This window comes from Nerophis ophidion, linkage group LG27 (genome assembly GCF_033978795.1).
Source record: "Nerophis ophidion isolate RoL-2023_Sa linkage group LG27, RoL_Noph_v1.0, whole genome shotgun sequence".
NCBI lineage: Eukaryota > Metazoa > Chordata > Actinopteri > Syngnathiformes > Syngnathidae > Nerophis > Nerophis ophidion.
In genome coordinates this window covers 13167-33848 of record NC_084637.1, presented here as the reverse complement: position 1 = coordinate 33848, position 20682 = coordinate 13167, and the positions used below count along the sequence as shown (strand labels likewise).

Genomic DNA, 20682 nt, shown 5'->3' with positions numbered 1-20682 from the left:
GCGCCGTGACCGAGAGCGCCTTGTGACAGATGTGCGTGGGAGACCATTTCCATGGCGTTCCTGACCTCCTCCCTGGTTTCCCCGACACAATCCCTGTCCAACACGCACGTACACAAGGCGGCGGCGCAGGTGAAGGTGGCGAGACAGCGCCCTGGCCGGTGCGGCGGGGATTTAGCCGGCTTAAGTGTACCGCAGGTGAGCGAAAGCCAAACCCTGCGCCGACGGCGAAGGGGACAATGGCGCCAATTAAAGCGGAGATTTCCGGGGGATCAAACGCTGACGGTGGAGACAACCCGGTGTTGATTAACACGGGCTGGGAAAGACCACGTGACGCTTGGAAGGCGAACCTCACCGTGGTCCATGTCGCTGGATGGGGGACCGTCTTGTGAGAGACTCCTCCTCATGGCGCCCGGGGAAGGACACCTGGAAGCTCCTGCAGACCAGTCCTGCGAACATCGACACAGCAACGTTAAAATGGAAGGAAAATACAAAACCCAAAAGCGGTGAAGTTGTCACGTTGTGTAAATGGTAAATAAAAAGAGAATACAACTAATTATTTTCAACTTATATTCAATTGAATAGACTGCAAAGACAAGATATTTAACATTCCAACTGGTAAATGTTATTTTTTGCAAACATTAGCTCAGCATGTTTCAAAAAAGCTGGCACAAGTGGCAAAAACGAACGAGAATGTTGAGGAATGCTCATCAAACGCCTATTAGGAACGTCCCACAGGTGAACAGTGACTTCCGTGAAATGCTCAGTCGTTCACAAACAAGGATGGGGCGAGGGTCACCGCTTTGTCAACAAATGCCTGAGCAAGTTGTTTGAGAACAACATTTCTCAACCAGCTATTGCCAGGAATTTTGTGACGCTTGCTGGGCATAGTGATGTCGGATTCGTTCTTCCGTGGATGCGTTCGGGCAAGAACAAAGTGTGTGGTAAGAAATGAAGATTTATTAAACTCGAAAACAGGCTAAGAACAAAAACACTGGTGCTAGGCAGAAAAGGCAAACAAAAGGCGCTAGCATGGGAGCTAGGGAAACAGACAGGAACGCTTACACTTGGCAAAAAAGCACAAAAATGGAAAACAAAAATGACTAGCATGAGAGCTAGGGATAAATAAGGCGTAGCGCGAAAGCTAGCATAGAAAGCAAGGTCACCGCTTTGTCAACAAATGCGAGAGCAAGTTGTTTGAGAACAACATTTCTCAACCAGCTATTGCTAGGAATTTTGTGACGCTTGCTGGGCATAGTGATGCCAGATTTGTTCTTCCATGGATGCATTCGGGCAAGAACAAAGTGTGTGGTAAGAAATGAAGATTTATTAAACTCGAAAACAGGCTAAGAACAAAACACTGGTGCTAGGCAGAAAAGGCAAACAAAAGGCGCTAGCATGGGAGCTAGGGAAACAAACAGGAACGCTTACACTTGGCAAAAAGGGGGAAAAAACGACTAGCATGAGAGCTAGGGATAAATAAGGCGTAGCGCGAAAGCTAGCATAGAAAGCAGGGTCACCGCTTTGTAAACAAATGCCTGAGCAAGTTGTTTGAGAACAACATTTCTCAACCAGCTATTGCCAGGAATTTTGTGACGCTTGCTGGGCATAGTGATGCCAGATTTGTTCTTCCGTGGATGCGTTCGGGCAAGAACAAAGCGTGTGGTAAGAAATGAAGATTTATTAAACTCAAAAACAGGCTAAGAACAAAAACACTGGTGCTAGGCAGAAAAGGCAAACAAAAGGCGCTAGCATGGGAGCTAAGGAAACAAACAGGAACGCTTACACTTGGCAAAAAAGCACAAAAATGGAAAACAAAAATGACTAGCATGAGAGCTAGGGATAAATAAGGCGTAGCGCGAAAGCTAGCATAGAAAGCAGGGTCACCGCTTTGTCAACAAATGCGAGAGCAAGTTGTTTGAAAACAACATTTCTCAACCAGCTATTGCCAGGAATTTTGTGACGCTTGCTGGGCATAGTGATGCCGGATTTGTTCTTCCGTTGATGCGTTCGGGCAAGAACAAAGCGTAGGGTAAGAAACGAAGATTTATTAAACTCGAAAACAGGTTAAGAACAAAAACACTAGTGCTAGGCAGAAAAGGCAAACAAAAGGCGCTAGCATGGGAGCTATGGAAACAAACAGAAACGCTTACACTTGGCACAAAAGCACAAAAAGGGAAAACAAAAACAACTAGCATGAGAGCTAGGGATAAATAAGGCGTAGCGCGAAAGCTAGCATAGAAAGCAGGGTCACCGCTTTGTCAACAAATGCCTGAGCAAGTTGTTTGAGAACAACATTTCTCAACCAGCTATTGCCAGGAATTTTGTGACGTTTGCTGGGCATAGTGATGCCGGATTTGTTCTTCCGTGGATGCGTTCGGGCAAGAACAAAGCGTATGGTAAGAAATTAAGATTTATTAAACTCGAAAACAGGTTAAGAACAAAAACACTAGTGCTAGGCAGAAAAAGGCAAACAAAAGGCGCTAGCATGGGAGCTAGGGAAACAAACAGGAACGCTTACACTTGGCACAAAAGCACAAAAAGGGAAAACAAAAACGACTAGCATGAGAGCTAGGGATAAATAAGGCGTAGCGCGAAAGCTAGCATAGAAAGCAAGGTCACCGCTTTGTCAACAAATGCGAGAGCAAGTTGTTTGAGAACAACATTTATTAACCAGCTATTTCCAGGAATTTTGTGACGCTCACTGGGCATAGTGATGCCGGATTGGTTTTTCCGTGGATGCGTTCGGGCCAGATCACAGCATATGGTAAAAAAAGAAGATTTATTAAACTCGAAAACAGGCTAAGAACAAAAACACTAGTGCTAGGCAGAAAAGGCAAACAAAAGGCGCAAGCATGGGAGCTAGGGAAACAAACAGAAACGCTTACACTTGCCAAAAAAGCACAAAAAGGGAAAACAAAAACGACTACCATGAGAGCTAGGGATAAATAAGGCGTAGCGCGAAAGCTAGCATAGAAAGCAGGGTCACCGCTTTGTCAATAAATGCGAGAGCAAGTTGTTTGAGAACAACATTTATTAACCAGCTATTGCCAGGAATTCAGTGACGCTTGCTGGGCATAGTGATGCCAGATTTCTTCTTCCGTGGAAGCGTTCGGGCAAGAACAAAGCGTATGGTAAGAAATGAAGATTTATTAAACTCGAAAACAGGTTAAGAACAAAAACACTGGTGCTAGGCAGAAAAGGTAAACAAAAGGCGCTAGCATGGGAGGTAAGGAAACAAACAGCAACACTTAAACTTGGCACAAAAGCACAAAAAGGGAAAACAAAAATGACTAGCTTGAGAGCTATGGATAAATAAGGCGTAGCGCGAAAGCTAACATAGAAAGCAGTCGTCACTTGTTGCATGAAAGCAAATTACGATCCGAGAGTGAATGAACAGAAAGTGCTGGCTTAATTAAGGATGGTGATTAGCAACAATAGGTGTGCGTCGAAAGCAAAGGGCAGGTGAAACTAATAAGCAACCATGGTGACAGAAGAAACAGGAACTACGGAAGTCAAACAACAGAATAGATACAAAAAATGGAACCAAACTAGAATATGTGAGGATCCAGGCAGCGGATCATAACAAATTTAGGGATTTCACCATCTACAATCTGTAATATCATGAAAAGGTTCAGAGGATCTGGAGAAATCCCTGCACGTAAGTCTTGATAGTATAAACCTTCGAGCCCTCAGGCGGTACTGTGTCAAAAACCAACATCAGCGTGTAAAGGATATAACCACATGTGCTCAGGAACACTTTAGAAAAACACTATCAGTAACTACAGTCGGTCGCTACATCTGTAAGTGCAAGTTAAAACTCTACTATGCAAAGTGAAAGCTATTTATCAACAACACCCAGAAATGCTGTTGGTTTTTTCTGGGCCCAAGCTCATCTAAGATGGACTGATGCAAAGTGGAAAAGTGTTTCGTGGTCTGACGAGTCCACATTTGAAATTGTTTTTAGATACTGTGGATGTTGTGTCCTCCGGAACAAAGAGAAAAAGAACCATCCGGATTGTTATAGGCGCAAAGTTGAAAAGTCAGCATGTGTGATGGTATGGGGTTGTATTAGTGCCCAAGGCATGGGTTACTTACACATCTGTGAAGGCACTATTAATGCTGAAAGGTACATACATACTGGTTTTGGAGCAACATCCAAGCAAAGTTATCATGGGCGCCCCTGCTTATTTCAGCAGGGAAATGCCAAACCACTTGTTACAACAGCGTGGCTTCATACTAAAAGAGTGCGGGTACTACAAACGTGTATATATATATATATATATATATATATATATATATATATATATATATATATATATATATATATATATATATATATATATATATATATGTATATATTTATTTATTTGGGATGAGTGGGCGACTTGCCCAGGGTGTACCCCGCCTTCCGCCCGATTGTAGCTGAGATAGGCACCAGCGCCCCCCGCATCCCCAATAGAGAATAAGCGGCAGAAAATGGATGAATGGATGGATATATATACATATATATACACAATTATTACAAATTTGACAATTATCACTACCAATTAGTGAGGGACTACTGTATTGGATTACCAATTGATCAAGTTAATATGTTATCTTTTAGCCCAAAACATTAAAGGGGTTTTTAAACGGTACCCGTGGCTCCCTGGTTGCTTAGCAACCCCGCCGATTCGACCCCGCCGTTCCGTTAAAACTTTCCGCATAAAGAAAAGCCTCCCGCCAGTCGCCGCGATAAACACGCCGCCGTAAGTAAATGCCTCCGTGAGGGGGGGAGGGGCTTTCCATTCACGCTATTTTTCGGCGTCATAAAGGGGAGATTAACGGCGCGTCACGTGGCGCACCTGCGTCCATTCCGCTGCAGCCCGGCCCGCGTGACCTCTCACCCCTCAGTCTAACGCCGCCGCATCCTGCAGAAGAACCCCGGAAAGCGTCTCGAGCAGAGCGACCCCGAGGCGACAGTAAAGGCCGTGACGGGTTAAACACACACCTGCTGCACGCCGCCCGCCTCCCTTTTATTACTTCTTGTTTGTCAAAGCCAAGTTTATAAAGGGCGGGGTTCTTTTTTTTTTTTTTTTTTTTTTTTTTTTAGAAAAGGCACGCGTCCGAAAGCAACATGACAATGTGTGCGGGGGAACTCACCAACTTGTCGTCTCCTGGAACCTTCCACGCCGAGTCGCAGTGTTCAGGGAGGTGGCCCGCTGTGAGGGGCCCCCGAGGGCCTGACAAAGGGAGGTATGGGACGGAGGGGGCGGGGGGGGGGGGGGGGCACACAACAACAACGTCAATGCAGTGCAGGAAGTCATTTGTGTGCGGTTGTATCAGGCAGGTGTGTGTCTGCGTGTGTGTGTGTGTGTGTGTGTGTGTGTGTGTGTGTGTGTGTGTTCTGGCAATTCGGACTTAATGGGGACATGGGTCTGTTTACACACTCACCTTCAGGGGACCTCTAAGAAAAAACAGGTACCCTAAAACAGTGGTCACCAACCACCGGGCCGCTGTCCAATTGGTACCGGGCCGCAGAAGAATTTTTTAATTCATTTTTATTTAGAAAAAAAAGATTTAAAAAAATTAATGAATCAAGGAAAAAACACGATATACACTTAGAATTAGTGCACCAACCACAAAAACCTCCCTTTTCAGGACAAAAACGTCCCTTTTTCATGACAAAGAGAAAAAAAAAAAGGCCCTAAAGCAGTGGTCAACAACCAACGGGCCGCGGCTCGATTGGTATCGGGCCACAGAAAAATGTTGTATTAATTTTTTTATTTTTTTTATTTATTTTTTATTTTTATTAAATCAACATAAAAACACAAATTACACTTACAATTAGTGCACCAAACCAAAAAGCCTAGTTTTTTGTCACAAACACACACACACACACACAAAAAAAATCCCCCCCCCACGCCGGGCCGCGGGACAAATTATCAAGCAGCTACAAAAAGGTTGGGGACCATTGCCCCTAAAGGCAGGCGTCCCCAAGCCCCAGCGTCCAAAATTTGGCCCACGGCAAGTCCCAAGTTAAAGTATTTGAATTTGAATTTTATTTTTGTATTTAAAATTTTTCTAAATCTGTCCTTTCTAATCCATTTTATACTGCTTGTTACTCTCGGTGTCTCCTAGCCGCACAGGCAAATCATATAATTTAAAAATGCATTTTCCTGTGACATCATTGCGCTCAGAATAATATATATATATATATATATACATATATATATATATATATATATATATTTATATATATACCGTATTCGCCGGGTATATAGTATGCACCTGCCTAGAATTACTGCCGGGTCAAACTCGTTTCGCAAAATATTATTTTTATTACCGCATGTCTAGAATTTCCGCCGGGTCAAACTCGTTTCGCCAAATAATTAGCATATGCCTACAATTTCAGCCGGGTCAAACTCGTCACGTCACGATTGACACTTCACCTGTCATCATTTTCAAAATGGAGGAGGCTGATTTCAATCATTTGAAATCGCATAAAGGGAAGAAGATTAAGAGCTATTCAGTAGGATTTATGGTCCCAGCTATTGAATATGCTAAAAAGAACAGTAAGCAGCAATGTTTTATTAATATACCGTAGCTGCGTGTGTCAAATATGAGTCATTAAATGACTCCCGCCTCCTGGTGGTAGAGGGCGCTAGTGATCCTTCTTTTGACTACTCGGCTGCAGAAGAAGTGACAACAAGCAGCAAAAGTTTATTTGTTTCCTCTCGCTTGCACTTTTAACATGGAGGATTACATATCTAAAATAAAACAGTTTTCTAAACTGGACTTTCAATCGAAGCAGGAGGTAATAAAGGAAGATCTCCATCGAGACAGAGAGACTTTTAAAACTGAAGAAAGTTAAGGAAGACTTCTATAAACAAGTTATCGATGCTTTTGATCAGAAGGAGCTGCGCATGGACTTCATTTATAAGTAAAGGTAAGACCATAATAATGTTTTTTTTATTCAATGTGCTTTTCATGATGGTATCCTTACATCACACTCAAATTTATAGGTGCAGGCCTAAATTTACCACATGCCTTTAGCAAGCGCCGGAGTGCGAAGAGGTTTTAAAATAATTAGCGCATGCTTGCCTTTACCACATGCCTTTGGTAAACACCGGAGTGGGAAGAGGTTTTAAGGAAATTCAAGGAAATACGGTATATAAACAAGGTTAAGGTGGTTTATCCGTTATACATTGCTCAATACCGGAATATATGTGAGGTCAGGAAAAAACACAGGGGCTATTTCATCCCTACAAGCCTGTTTTGCAGATTGCCCTGCTCTTCAGGGGATTTTATAATATATTTTATTATAAAATCCCCTGTTCCGCAGGTTTCCCTGCTCTTCAGGGGATTGTTATTATATATGCATCCATTTTTTTTACCGCTTATCCCTTTCGGTGTCGCGTGGGGTGCTGGAGCCTATGTTATTATAAAATTCCCTGAAGAGCAGGGAAACCAGGGAAACAGACTTGTAGGGATGAAATAGTTTCTGTGTTATTCCCTGACCTGATATATATTTTACAGCCCGGCCCCCGGCTAAATTTTCTTAACCCAATGCGGCCCCCGAATCAAAAACTTTGGGGACCCCTGCCTAAAGGGAAACCTTTTTAAATGATAGTCCGATCCATTCTGAAGATGCCCAAGTGATTTTTAAACTTTGGCCCAGAAAACATGTTTACTGGTAAGTTTGAGTGTGAGACATTTGCACAGCAGCCCCCTCATCGGGCTGTGGCTGGTACTGCACTCGCTGCTCCGCTCACACTTCTTCCGTGTATAGTTAATCACCTCCACCTGTCCTATAAGAGGACAGCTGTAGTGCTGTATTCTGAGGATCATGTCATATTTAATTTAAAAACAATTTTTTTAAACGGTCCTCAATAGTCACGTACAAATGTGTGTTAACTATGCAAAATGATTTTAAATTTGGTCCCCATGAACCATATTAACTCTTTTTCCCCAGGGTCCTCAGTTAGTATGATCAGCACATTACTTCATCAATCTAGAGATTTAAAGACGTGTATGAGCTAACATTTTTTTTATGCCTTCACAACTTGTAGAAAGGGTGGTCCCCACAAGTCATGATGAAAACTTGGTCCCCATTCCAATTGACAACCAGTGTGTATGTGTGTGTGTGTGTGTGTGTGTGTGTGTGTTCTGTCAATGCTGACTTAATGGGGACATCGTTCTGTTTACACAGTCACCTTAAGGGGACCTCTGACGGTATGGGGACAAAAAAATAACAGGCCCCCTGATAGTCAGATCCATTCTGGAGATGCCTAAGTGATTTGTAAAGTTTGGCCCAGAAAACATGTTTACTGGTTAGTTTGAGTGTGAGACATTTGCACAGCAGCCCCCTCATCGGGCTGTGGCTGGTACTGCACTCGCTGCTCCGCTCACACTTCTTCCGTGTATAGTTAATCATCCCCACCTGTCCTATAAGAGGACAGCTGTAGTGCTGTATTCTGAGGATCATGTCATATTTAATTTAAAAAAAATTTTTTTAAACGGTCCTCAGTAGTCACGTACAAATGTGTGTTAACTATGCAAAATGATTTAAATTTGGTCCCCATGAACCATATCAACTCTTTTCCCCCAGGGTCCTCAGTTAGTATGATCAGCACATTACTTCATCAATCTAGAGATTTAAAGACGTGTATGAGCTAACATTTTTTTTATGCCTTCACAACTTGTAGAAAGGGTGGTCCCCACAAGTCATGATGAAAACTTGGTCCCTATTCCAATTGACAACCAGTGTGTGTGTGTGTGTGTGTGTGTGTGTGTGTGTGTGTTCTGTCAATGCTGACTTAATGGGGACATCGCTCATTTTACACAGTCACCTTAAGGGGACCTCCGACAGTATGGGGACAAAAAAACCAGGTCCCCTGATAGTCAGATCCATTCTGAAGATGCCCAAGTGATTTTTAAGCTTTGGCCCATAAAACATGTTTACTGGTTGGTTTGAGTGTGGGACATTTGCACAGCAGCCCCCTCATCGGGCTGTGGCTGGTACTGCACTCGCTGCTCCACTCACACTTCTTCCGTGTATAGTTATCACCTCCACCTGTCCTATAAGAGGACAGCTGTAGTGCTGTATTCTAAATATCATGCCATATTTCATTTGAACTTTTTTTTTTAAATGGTCCTCAGTAGTCACGTACAAATGTGTGTTAACTATGCAAAATGATTTAAATTTGGTCCCCATGAACCAAATTAACGCTTTTCCCCCAGGGTCCCCAGTAAGTATGATCAGCACATTACTTTATTTAAAGACGTGTATGAGCTAACATTTTTTTTATGCCTCCACAACCTGTAGAAAGGGTGGTCCCCACAAGTCCCGAATTCAAATAATAACCAGTGTGTGTGTGTGTGTGTGTGTGCATAAATTATTGCCTCTGGCACACACACACACACACACACACACACACACACACACACACACACACACACACACACACACACACACACACACACACACACACACACACACACACACGCACACACACACACACACACATTTTATCTTTGTGGCGGCGTGTGTGTGCACAGATATGAGTAATGCTGCAGCAAATTATGGTTTGTAATCTGTGAGCAAACAATGGCAGCGGCTGGAGTCAAAGAGGAGCACCTGTCTGCAGGAGCGTGCCAGGTGCAAACATTGTTCTGGAAAGAGGAAAGACAAGCCGATGGTAAATAGTCCCAGAATGAGACACACGTCTAACGTGCGCATAATGGCATCTTGTTTGTGCACCGTCCTTAACGCCCATAACAGCGTCCATAACGTACTCTTTGTTTAGAAACAAATAGGTTTGCTTAGGGTTGCACTGGTACTAGTGTAGTACCGGAATATGTCCTGGGCATGACGTTAAAGTGGCCATTAAAGTGGAGGCTCCTCTTTGGGGTCTTGGGGTACTAGGACAGGGGTCACCAACCTTTTTGAAACCAAGAGCTTGGGTACTGATTAATGCGAAGGGCTACCAGTTTGATACACACTTAAGTAAATTACCAGAAATAGCCAATTTGCTCAATTTACCTTTAATATATATATATATATATATATATATATATATATATATATATATATATATATATATATATATATATATATATATATATATATATACATATAAAAATGGGTATTTCTATCTGTCATTCCATCGTACATTTTTTCCCTTTTAGGGAAGGTTTTTTTGTAAAGAATAAATGATGAAAAAAACACTTAATTGAACGGTTTAAAAGACGAGAAAACAGGAAAAAAAAATTAAAATTAAATTCTGAAACACTTTGAAGATAAACATAGTTTATCTTCAATTTCGACTCTTTAAAATAAAAAATTCAACCGAAAAAAACCCCCCCAAAAAACTAGATAATTCGGATCTTTTTGAAAAAAAAAATAAAAAAAAAATTATGGAACATCATTAGTAATTTTTCATGATTAAGATTAATTTTAGAATTTTGATGACATGTTTTAAATAGGTTAAAATCAAGTCCGCGTTTTGTTAGAATGTATAACAAATTGGACCAAGCTATATTTCTAACAAAGACAAATTATTATTTCTTCTAGATTTTCCAGAACAAAAATTTCAAAATAAATTCAAAAGACTATGAAATAAGATTTAAATTTGATTTGAAAGATTTTCTTGATTTGCCAGAATAATTTTTTTGAAGTTTAATCATAATAAGTTTGAAGAAATATTTCACAAATATTCTTCGTCGAAAAAACAGAAGCTAAAATTAAGAATTAAGTTAAAATGTATTCATTATTCTTTACCAAAAAAAAAAAAAAAATACTTGAACATTGATTTAAATTGTCAGGAAAGAAGAGGAAGGAATTCAAAAGGTAAAAAGGTATATGTGTTTAAAAATCCTAAAATCATTTTTAAAGTTGTATTTTTTTCTCTTAAATTGTCTTTTTGAAAGTTATAAGAAGCAAAGTAAAAAAAAAAAAATGAATTTATTTAAACAAGTGAAGACCAAGTCTTTCAAATATTTTCTTGGATTTTCAAATTCTATTTGAGTTTTGTCTCTCTTAGAATTAAAAATGTCCAGCAAAGCGAGACCAGCTTGCTAGTAAATAAATACAATAAAAAAAAATAGAGGCAGCTCACTGGTAAGTGCTGCTATTTGAGCTATTTTTAGAACAGGCCAGTGGGCGACTCATCTGGTCCTTACGGGCGACCTGGTGCCCGCGGGCACCGTGTTGGTGACCCCTGCTCTAGGCGGTTAACCCCTTTACTACTGTTACCCCAGGTGGTCCTTGGCAAAGGCCTAGTACCTGACTGCCCCCTAGCCGGTGGAAGACGGTAGATTTAAGAACTACTACAATGGCTGGAAAGCAGGGGGAGGCTGCAGCAGAAAAGGGTCCCCAGTTGTCTTGGACCCTGACCCAATTCTGTCAAGGATCGTGCGGTGATCGTCTGTGCACCAGTCTCCCCACGTATAACAAAGTCAATCACAGGTATTATCCATAAAGGGATACACCCCTACCAGGAGGATCGTCATACTATTTCGAGTGACCGCCGATGATGATGATGATGATAGTACCGCGATACTAATGAATCATATTCAGTACTATACCGCTTCTAAAAAATACCATGTGAAATTGCTGGTTTTACAAGCAGAGGAGTATGTTCGGCAGCGCACACACACGGAGTACTTACAAGCAGACACAGTGTGTAGACAGAAAAGGGAGGACAGACACGTTTTGGTGTAAAAAGTGAAGATAAAGGTGAAGTTGTAACACTGAAACACCCTGAGGAAGATGAGCTTTAAGAGATGGCTAGCGAGTTCGAATCAGAAATCAGAATCAGAATCGGAATCGTTTTTATTGCCTTTGTTTGAGAACGGGTTCACAAACTAGGATTTTTTTTAGCGCCCAACATGCGTCACCAGTCGGCAGTGTTTTAGCTCACTTCTAAATCATTAATCCTGGCCTCCATGGCAACAAAAAACTAAGTTTCTTCCAAGTATCGTTATCACTGGAGGACGAGGAATAGCTACACATGCTTCGCTACACACCGTAGGAGGAAACAACAGCTCACCGCCGTCACAATGTAAACAAACGCCATGGGTGGATCTACACATGACATCCACTGTAATGATACCAAGTACAGGAGCGTATCAAGTCGATACTACTATGATTATATCAATATGTTTTTGGATCACAACATTTTTTTCCGTTTATATCATGTTTATAAACTCAAAAAATACGTCCCTGGACACATGAGGACTTTGAATATGACCAATGAATGATCCTGTAACTACTTGGTATCGGATCGATACCCAAATGTGTGGTATCATCCAAAACTAATGTACAGTATCAACGACGAGAAAAATAAGTCATTATTACATTTTAACAGAAGTGTAGATAGAACATGTTGAAACAGAAAATAAGCAGATATTGACAGTAAGTGAACAATTTTTACAGTTTGTCCTTTATTATGTTGACAAAATAATAGGTAGAAATGGCAATAGCGGAGGATAAATGTGCATGTACGAGCCAGTCTGCACCAAAACAAGAGGATAGGGAAAAAGAAGGAACTTATTGATAACATTGTCGGACTAAATCGCAGACTCAAAGCATATTGAATTAATTTCCATATATGGTATTGCTACCATATATGGCATTATCCGCTGATGTCACATTTGGGGAAAATTGGACAAAATATGAAGGAAGGCAACATAGTTTTATAAATATCTTTCAATATGCAGATCCCAAATACACAAAAGCATGTATCAATAGGTAAAAACAGTTGGCTTTGGGTAATAAGTCCCCCTTTAAGAGAAGCAGGTGTGCTCTATGTATGCGTACTACTATTAATATCTTATACAGTACTACCATAAGGCATTTTTTGGCTGAAATAAGCAGGGGCGTCCCTGATATCGTTGCTTGGATGGCAACATATGTTGCTCCAAAACCTGTATGTACCTTTCAGCATTAATGGTGCCTTCACAGATGTGTAAGTCACCCATGCCTTGGGCACTAATAAACCCCCATACCATTACAGATGCTGGGTGTGGAGGGAGGCGTGGTCTGCGGACCTGCAGCGAAACGTGGTATGCCAGGACCGGCTTCGATATCAGCGAGAGGTGCATAAATGACCCACCTGGGCCTGATTATCTAATCACCTGTCGCTCTGTTAAAAGGCAGCAGCCGGAGAGAAGAGAGGTGTTGGAGTTGGAGCAAGAGCGAGAGCGAGAGACAGACAGACAAAAAATAATTGCTGAAAAGCAAGACAATTTTTGCAAATTACAACCATATTGTGAACCTGATCCAGGCTCTCATGTCAGTGCTTGGTGGTCCGAGGAACCTTGAGGGAAGAAAATTCCACAATTTGGCGCCCAACATGGCCGAACCACCAGAGGCGGAGGAGGCCGACCCACTGACGGCACTGGCAATTGTGCTCGCGGCGGTGACAGCAACCAGCCATCAGCAGCTCGAAGCCGGTCCTGGCACACCCAGTTTTGCTGCAGCTTTGATGAGCATTCCTCCAACTTTCTCAGTTTTATTTTTAAACATGTCGCAGGCATGAAATTCAAAATGAGCTAATATTTGCAAAGAATAACAACGTTTCTCAATGTGATCGTTAAATATCTTGTCTTTGCAGTCTATTCGATTGAACATACCGTATTTCCTTGAATTGCCGCCGGGGCGCTTATTATTTTAAAACTTCTTTTCACTCCGGCGCTTTCCAAAGGCATGCGGTAAATTTAGGCCTGCTCTTATAAATTTGAGTGTTATGTAAGGATCATGAAAAGCACATTTAATTAAAAAAACGTTATTATGGTCTTACCTTTACTTATAAATGAATTCCATGACAGCTCCTTCTGATCAAAAGCATCGATAACTTGTTTATAGAAGTCTTCCTTATCTTTCTTCAGTTTTAAAAGTCTCTCTGTCTCGATGGAGATCTTCCTTTATTACCTCCTGCTTCGATTGAAAGTCCAGTTTAGAAAACAGTTTTATTTTAGATATGTAATCCTCCATGTTAAAAGTGCAAGCGAGAGGAAAAAATAAACTCTTGCTGCTTTTTGTCACTTCTTCTGCAGCCGAGTAGTCGCAAGAAGGATCACTAGCGGCCTCTACCACCAGGAGGCGGGAGTCATTTAATGACTCATATTTGACACACGCAGCTACGGTATATTAATAAAACAGCTGCTTACTGTTCTTTTTAGCATATTCAACAACTTGGATCTTAAATCTTACTGAATAGCTCTTAATTTTCTTCCCTTTATGTGATTTCAAATTATTGAAATCAGCCTCCTCCATTTTGAAAATGATGATAGGTGAAGTGTCACACGTGACGAGTTTGACCCTGCGGAAATTGTAGGCATATGCTAAATATTTGGCGAAACGAGTTTGAACCAGGCGGAAATTCCAGGCATGCGCTAATAAAAATAATATTTTGCGAAGCGAGTTTGACCCGGCAGTAATTCTAGACAGGTGCATACTATATACCCGGCGGCAATTCAAGGAAATACGGTAAGTTAAAAATAATTTGCTAATCATTGTATTCTCTTTTTATTTACCATTTACACAACGTGACAACTTCGCGTACTCAACAAACAACAACGACAAAATCCTAGTTATGACCCTACTACTGTTTATTACTACTGTGTACTACTTCTTTTGCTACTTTTCCTCCAATCCATCACATGATTCTTGTTATCGAGCCTCGTCCACAAACACATTTCTCCACACCGAGCCTCGGACCTTGTTAAACATTAGGAGCTTTTCGAGTGGTTCTGAGCAGTCAGTCTACGGGGCGGACTTTCCCGGGTTAATGATCCACCGGAGCGGTTTGATCTTTATTAATATGGAACATCCCCATATTCCCCCTCAATAGGCAGCCACACCCTCTTGGCGAGGAAAAAGCTGTTAAGCGCCTGGAGGAGAAGAAGGGGGAGGGAATGCGAGGTGAGCCGTTTGACGCCAGTAAAAGCCGTCCTCCGCCCTCCGACACCTCGCACTGAAGGCCGGCCCCCAGACGCGAGGCGGAGCCGCAGAGACGCCGACTCACCCGCCCTGCTATCAAAGTGACGGTTTCTGCTTATCAAACCATCTCGCTCAAACTGCCAAAACCGTGGGAGGGTGGACGACGCCGCTGAGATTGCTGACACGGCAGACGGCGAAATACTGAACTTTTTTGCTTCTCCCCCCCACCAGACACAAATCACATTTCCATAAACAAACTTCAAAGGAGAATGCTTGTTCTTGAGACTAAACTGTTTGTATTGTGAACACGTTTTGATCGCTCGGAGAGACAAAAGCTTTGACGTTGTCACCTTGTGTAAATGGTAACTAAAAAGAGAATAAAATGATTCGCAAATCCTTTTCAACTTATATTAAATTGAATAGACTGAAAAGACAAGATATTTCACGTTCACACTGCAATGGCAGCAAAAAAAGTCTGCGGGCTATAGAGCGTTTTCCGTTAGGGCTCCAGTACTCTGGAATGCCCTCCCGGTAACAGTTTGAGATGCTACCTCAGTAGAAGCATTTAAGTCTCACCTTAAAACTCATCTGTATACTCTAGCCTTTAAATAGACCTCCTTTTTAGACCAGTTGATCTGCCGCTTCTTTTCTTTCTCCTATGTCCCCCCCTCCATTGTGGAGCGGGTCCGGTCCGATAACCATGGATGAAGTACTGGCTGTCCAGAGTCGGGACCCAGGATGGACCGCTCGCCTGTATCGATTGGGGAGATCTCTACGCTGCTGATCCGCCTCCGCTTGAGATGGTCTCCTGTGGACGGGACTCTCGCTGCTGTCATGGATCCGCTTTGAACTGGACTCTCGCGGCTGTGTTGGAGCCACTATGGATTGAACTTTCACAGTATCATGTTAGACCCGCTCGACATCCATTGCTTTCGGTCCCCTAGAGGGGGGGTGGTTGCCCACATCTGAGGTCCTCTCCAAGGTTTCTCATAGTCAGCATTGTCACTGGCGTCCTACTGGATGTGAATTCTCCCTGCCCACTGGGTGTGAGTTTTCCTTGCCCTTTTGTGGGTTCTTCCGAGGATGTTGTAGTCGTAATGATTTGTGCAGTCCTTTGCGACATTTGTGATTTGGGGCTATATAAATAAACATTGATTGATTGATTGATGATTGAAAACATTGCAAAAAAGTGGTCACAGGGGTAATTTTACCACTGGGTTACATGGCCTTTCCTTTTAAAAACGCTCAGTAAACCTTCGGGAACTGAGGAGACACATTTATGAAGCTTTTCAGGTGGAATTATTTCGCATTCTTGCTTGATGTACAAACCCCGTTTCCATATGAGTTGGGAAATTGTGTAAATATAAACAGAATACCATAATTTGTAAATTCGTTTCAACCCATATTCAGTTGAATGTACTACAAAGACAACATATTTGATGTTCAAACTCATAAAATTTATTTTTTGGGGCAAATAATAATTAACTTAGAATTTCATGGCTGCAACACGTGCCAAAGTAGTTGGGAAAGGGCATGTTCACCACTGTGTTACATCTGTTAAGCTTGTGAGGCATAGCGATGCCGGATTTGTTCCTCCGGGGATGCGTCGGGCAAGAACACAGCTTGAGGTAAGAAAAAAAGACTCGAAACAGGCTAACAACAAAAACACTGGTGCTAAACAGAACGGCAAACAAATGGCGCTAGCATGGAAGGTAGGAGTACAAACAGATGCACAAAACTTGGCACAAAGGCACAAAAAGGGAAAACAAAAAACTACTAGCATTGTTCTGAAGGTTTGCATGTTAATATAATAGTTTCTTTAAATTCTACATTTTGGAGATAATTTATGTTATGGGATTATTATCAGATGCTAGGAAAACAAACATATACACTAAACTTGGCACAAATGCACAAAAGGGGAAAACAAAAAACTACTAGCATTGTTCTGAAGGTTTGCATGTTAATATAATAGTTTCTTTAAATTCTACATTTTGGAGATGATTTATGTTATGGGATTATTATCAGCTTCTAGGAAAACAAACATATACACTAAACTTGGCACAAAGGCACATAAAGGGAAAACAAAAAACTACTATCATTGTTCTGAAGGTTTGCATGTTAATATAATAGTTTCTTTAAGTTCTACATTTTGGAGATAATTTATGTTATGGGATTATTATCAGCTTCTAGGAAAAAAAACATATACACTAAACTTGGCACAAAGGCACAAAAAGGGAAAACAAAAAAACTACTACCATTGTTCTGAAGGTTTGCATGTTAATATAATAGTTTCTTTAAGTTCTACATTTTGGAGATAATTTATGTTATGGGATTATTATCAGATGCTAGGAAAACAAACATATACACTAAACTTGGCACAAAGGCACACAAAGGGAAAACAAAAAAACTACTAGCATTGTTCTGAAGGTTTGCATGTTAATATAATAGTTTCTTTAAGTTGTACATTTTGGAGATAATTTATGCTATGGGATTATTATCAGATGCTAGGAAAACAAACATATACACTAAACTTGGCACAAAGGCACAAAAAGGGAAAACAAAAAAACTACTAGCATTGTTCTGAAGGGTTGCATGTTAACATAATAGTTTCTTTAAATTCTACATTTTGGAGATAATTTATGTTATGGGATTATTATCAGATGCTAGGAAAACAAACATATACACTAAACTTGGCACAAAGGCACAAAAAGGGAAAACAAAAAACTACTAGCATTGTTCTGAAGGTTTGCATGTTAATATAATAGTTTCTTTAAATTCTACATTTTGGAGATAATTTATGTTATGGGATTATTATCAGCTGCTAGGAAAAGAAACATATACACTAAACTTGGCACGAAGGCACAAAAAGGAAAACAAAAAACTACTAGCATTGTTCTGAAGGTTTGAATGTTAATATAATAGTTTTTTTTAAATTCTACATTTTGGAGATGATTTATGTTATGGGATTATTATCAGCTGCTAGGAAAAGAAACATATACACTAAACTTGGCACAACGGCACAAAAAGGAAAACAAAAAACTACTAGCATTGTTCTGAAGGTTTGAATGTTAATATAATAGTTTTTTTTTAATTCTACATTTTGGAGATGATTTATGTTATGGGATTATTATCAGCTGCTAGGGAAACAAACAGATACACTAAACTTGGCACAAAGGCACAAAAAGGGAAAACAAAAAACTACTAGCATTGTTCTGAAGGTTTGCATGTTAATATAATAGTTTCTTTAAGTTCTACATTTTGGAGATAATTTATGTTATGGGATTATTATAAACTGCTAGGAAAACAAACATATACACTAAACTTGGCACAAAGGCACAAAAAGGGAAAACAAAAAACTACTAGCATTGTTCTGAAGGTTTGCATGTTAATATAATAGTTTATTTAAATTCTACATTTTGGAGATAATTTATGTTATGGGATTATTATCAGCTGCTAGGAAAAGAAACATATACACTAAACTTGGCACAAAGGCACAAAAAGGGAAAACAAAAAACTACTAGCATTGTTCTGAAGGTTTGCATGTTAATATAATAGTTTCTTTAAATTCTACAATTTGGAGATAATTTATGTTATGGGATTATTATCAGCTTCTAGGAAAACAAACATATACACTAAACTTGGCACAAAGGCACAAAAAGGGAAAACAAAAAACTACTATCATTGTTCTGAAGGTTTGCATGTTAATACAATAGTTTCTTTAAGTTCTACATTTTGGAGATCATTTATGTTATGGGATTATTATTATTATTATTATTATTATTTGTTTCTATTTACTACGTTTTGTTTGGGAAGCTGAAATGTGCATATTTAAGTTGTTTAACCCTTGTTATGGTTTCGGTTGCCACGGTTACGGGCATTTCCGTTTCCGCCAGCTGGTAGAAAAAAACTGTTTAAAAGAGTAGTATATGGATGGAAGTTTACCACGACTGCAGATTGGAGAAAGAAACCACAGTAGGAGTATTATTAGTTCAGAGTGATCCCTAAATCCCTAAATTCCTTGCAATAGCTGGTTGAGAAACGTTGTTCTCAAACAATTTTCTTACGCATTTGTTGACAAAGTGGTGACCCTCGCCCCGTTCTTGTTTGTGACCGACTGAGCATTTCATGGAAGCTACTTTTATACCCAATCACGGCACCCACCTGTTCCCATTCAGCCCGCTCACCTGTAGGATGTTCCAAATAAGTGTTTGATGAGCATTCCTCAATGTTCTCAGTATTTTTTGGAACATCTCGCAGGCATCAAATTCCAAATGAGCTTAAATTTGCACAAAATAACGACGTTTCTCGGTTTAAACGTTAAATATCTTGTCTTTGCAGTCTATTCAATTGAATATAAGTTGAAAAGGATTTGCAAATCATTGTATTCTCTTTTTATTTACCATTTACACAACTGCTTGTGTATATATTCCATTGGTAATCAATAATTCCTACTTTGTGGAATTTCATTGACCATGGTTAGGCCCAAAACCAATTAACAGTGATAACCAAGGATCTAAAGTACCTGACGGCGTCAGCATGTCGTCAACAGGTCTGGTCTGGTCCGGGAGATAGTCCTCCACGGGAGAGTGCAGGGTCACCGGTCCGATCCGGTCCAGCAGGAGCAGCTGCACTCGGGACAAGGAGCCCAGATCCCCCGAGTCGCAGCCCAGGGTCAGTGCTGCCAGGCTGGGGGATAAAAGTTCTGTAGGAGAGATGACAGAAAAAAACATGTTCCACCTTCAAACTCTTCAGCCTATTTGGGAATCGCAGACTTTCCCTTAAGAAACTCCAAGAATTCTAAGATTTCCCAGAATTCCGGGACATTTTTCACATTTTCAAGCCATTTCATCATCATCACATTCCACCCATCCTGGACATTCAAACTACCATTTTTCAACGTTCAATACATTTCCAGGAATTCCCGTTTTTTTTGTTACGTATTTCCACCCTTTTTATGTTGACTCGTCTTTTCACATTTTCCTAAACACTTCCACCGTCAAAACTCTTCTCATTGTCAGGACAATTTCCACATTTTTTCCTGGAAATTCAAACTCTTGAACATTCAAACTCTCCAACATTCACACTAAATTCTGTCAAAATTTCACTACAACTTCAGCATTGGAACATTCACACCCGATTCCTCCAGGAATGACCTCATCTAGTTGAGTTTGAAGTTAAATAATACAGGTATTATTTTGGTGCGTTCCTCATTATGCTCACAGTTAAATCTATTTATCTACATAGAAGTACCAAAATTATGTTTTTGATTCATTGGATTTCGAAAAATTTCAACACCAACCATTCAGAACATTAACATTTTTTATAATGTTTCATTAAATTCTCTCTTTCCCTGAATTTCCTTGAAATTCCCATTGAAATGAATGGGACATTTTTCAAAGTTTCACAACTCCCAAATTTTTCATCCGATTCCAATCGTTCCAACTTCAAAATATTCAGCCTCTTCAGGGATTGTGTGATCCCTTTCAACAGTTGTAAAAAAAAATCCTGGATTTTCTAGAATTCACAGTTTTTAAGGACATTTTCCCATCACACTTCCACAATTTCCACATTTACCGATTCAACCGTTCCACCGACAAAACAAAGTTGTTTTTTGATCTGGAAAAATTCCCGGTTTTCCCGAAATTCTAGGAATTTTGTAAAAGAATTTCTCAATTAAAAATGTTACTACTTCGTTTTTCGGGCGATTTGAAAAATTCCAACACTAACCAGAATTAATTTTTTTTTTTTTTTTTAGC

General features: G+C 40.4%; 1 protein-coding gene across 1 annotated transcript in view; it reads right to left on the bottom strand.

Annotated features, from left to right (window-relative positions):
* Positions 1-19628, bottom strand: part of LOC133544043 (uncharacterized) — a gene marked incomplete at its 5' end in the record, with an annotated part of 87243 nt that extends 67615 nt beyond the window's left edge. The window contains 5 exons of the mRNA XM_061889068.1: positions 353-446; positions 5143-5222; positions 9620-9654; positions 14848-15037; positions 19449-19628. Coding sequence (XP_061745052.1) covers positions 353-446; positions 5143-5222; positions 9620-9654; positions 14848-15037; positions 19449-19628 — 579 coding nt within the window. The remainder of the gene's footprint in view (positions 1-352; positions 447-5142; positions 5223-9619; positions 9655-14847; positions 15038-19448) is intronic.
* Positions 19629-20682: the final 1054 nt, after the last annotated feature.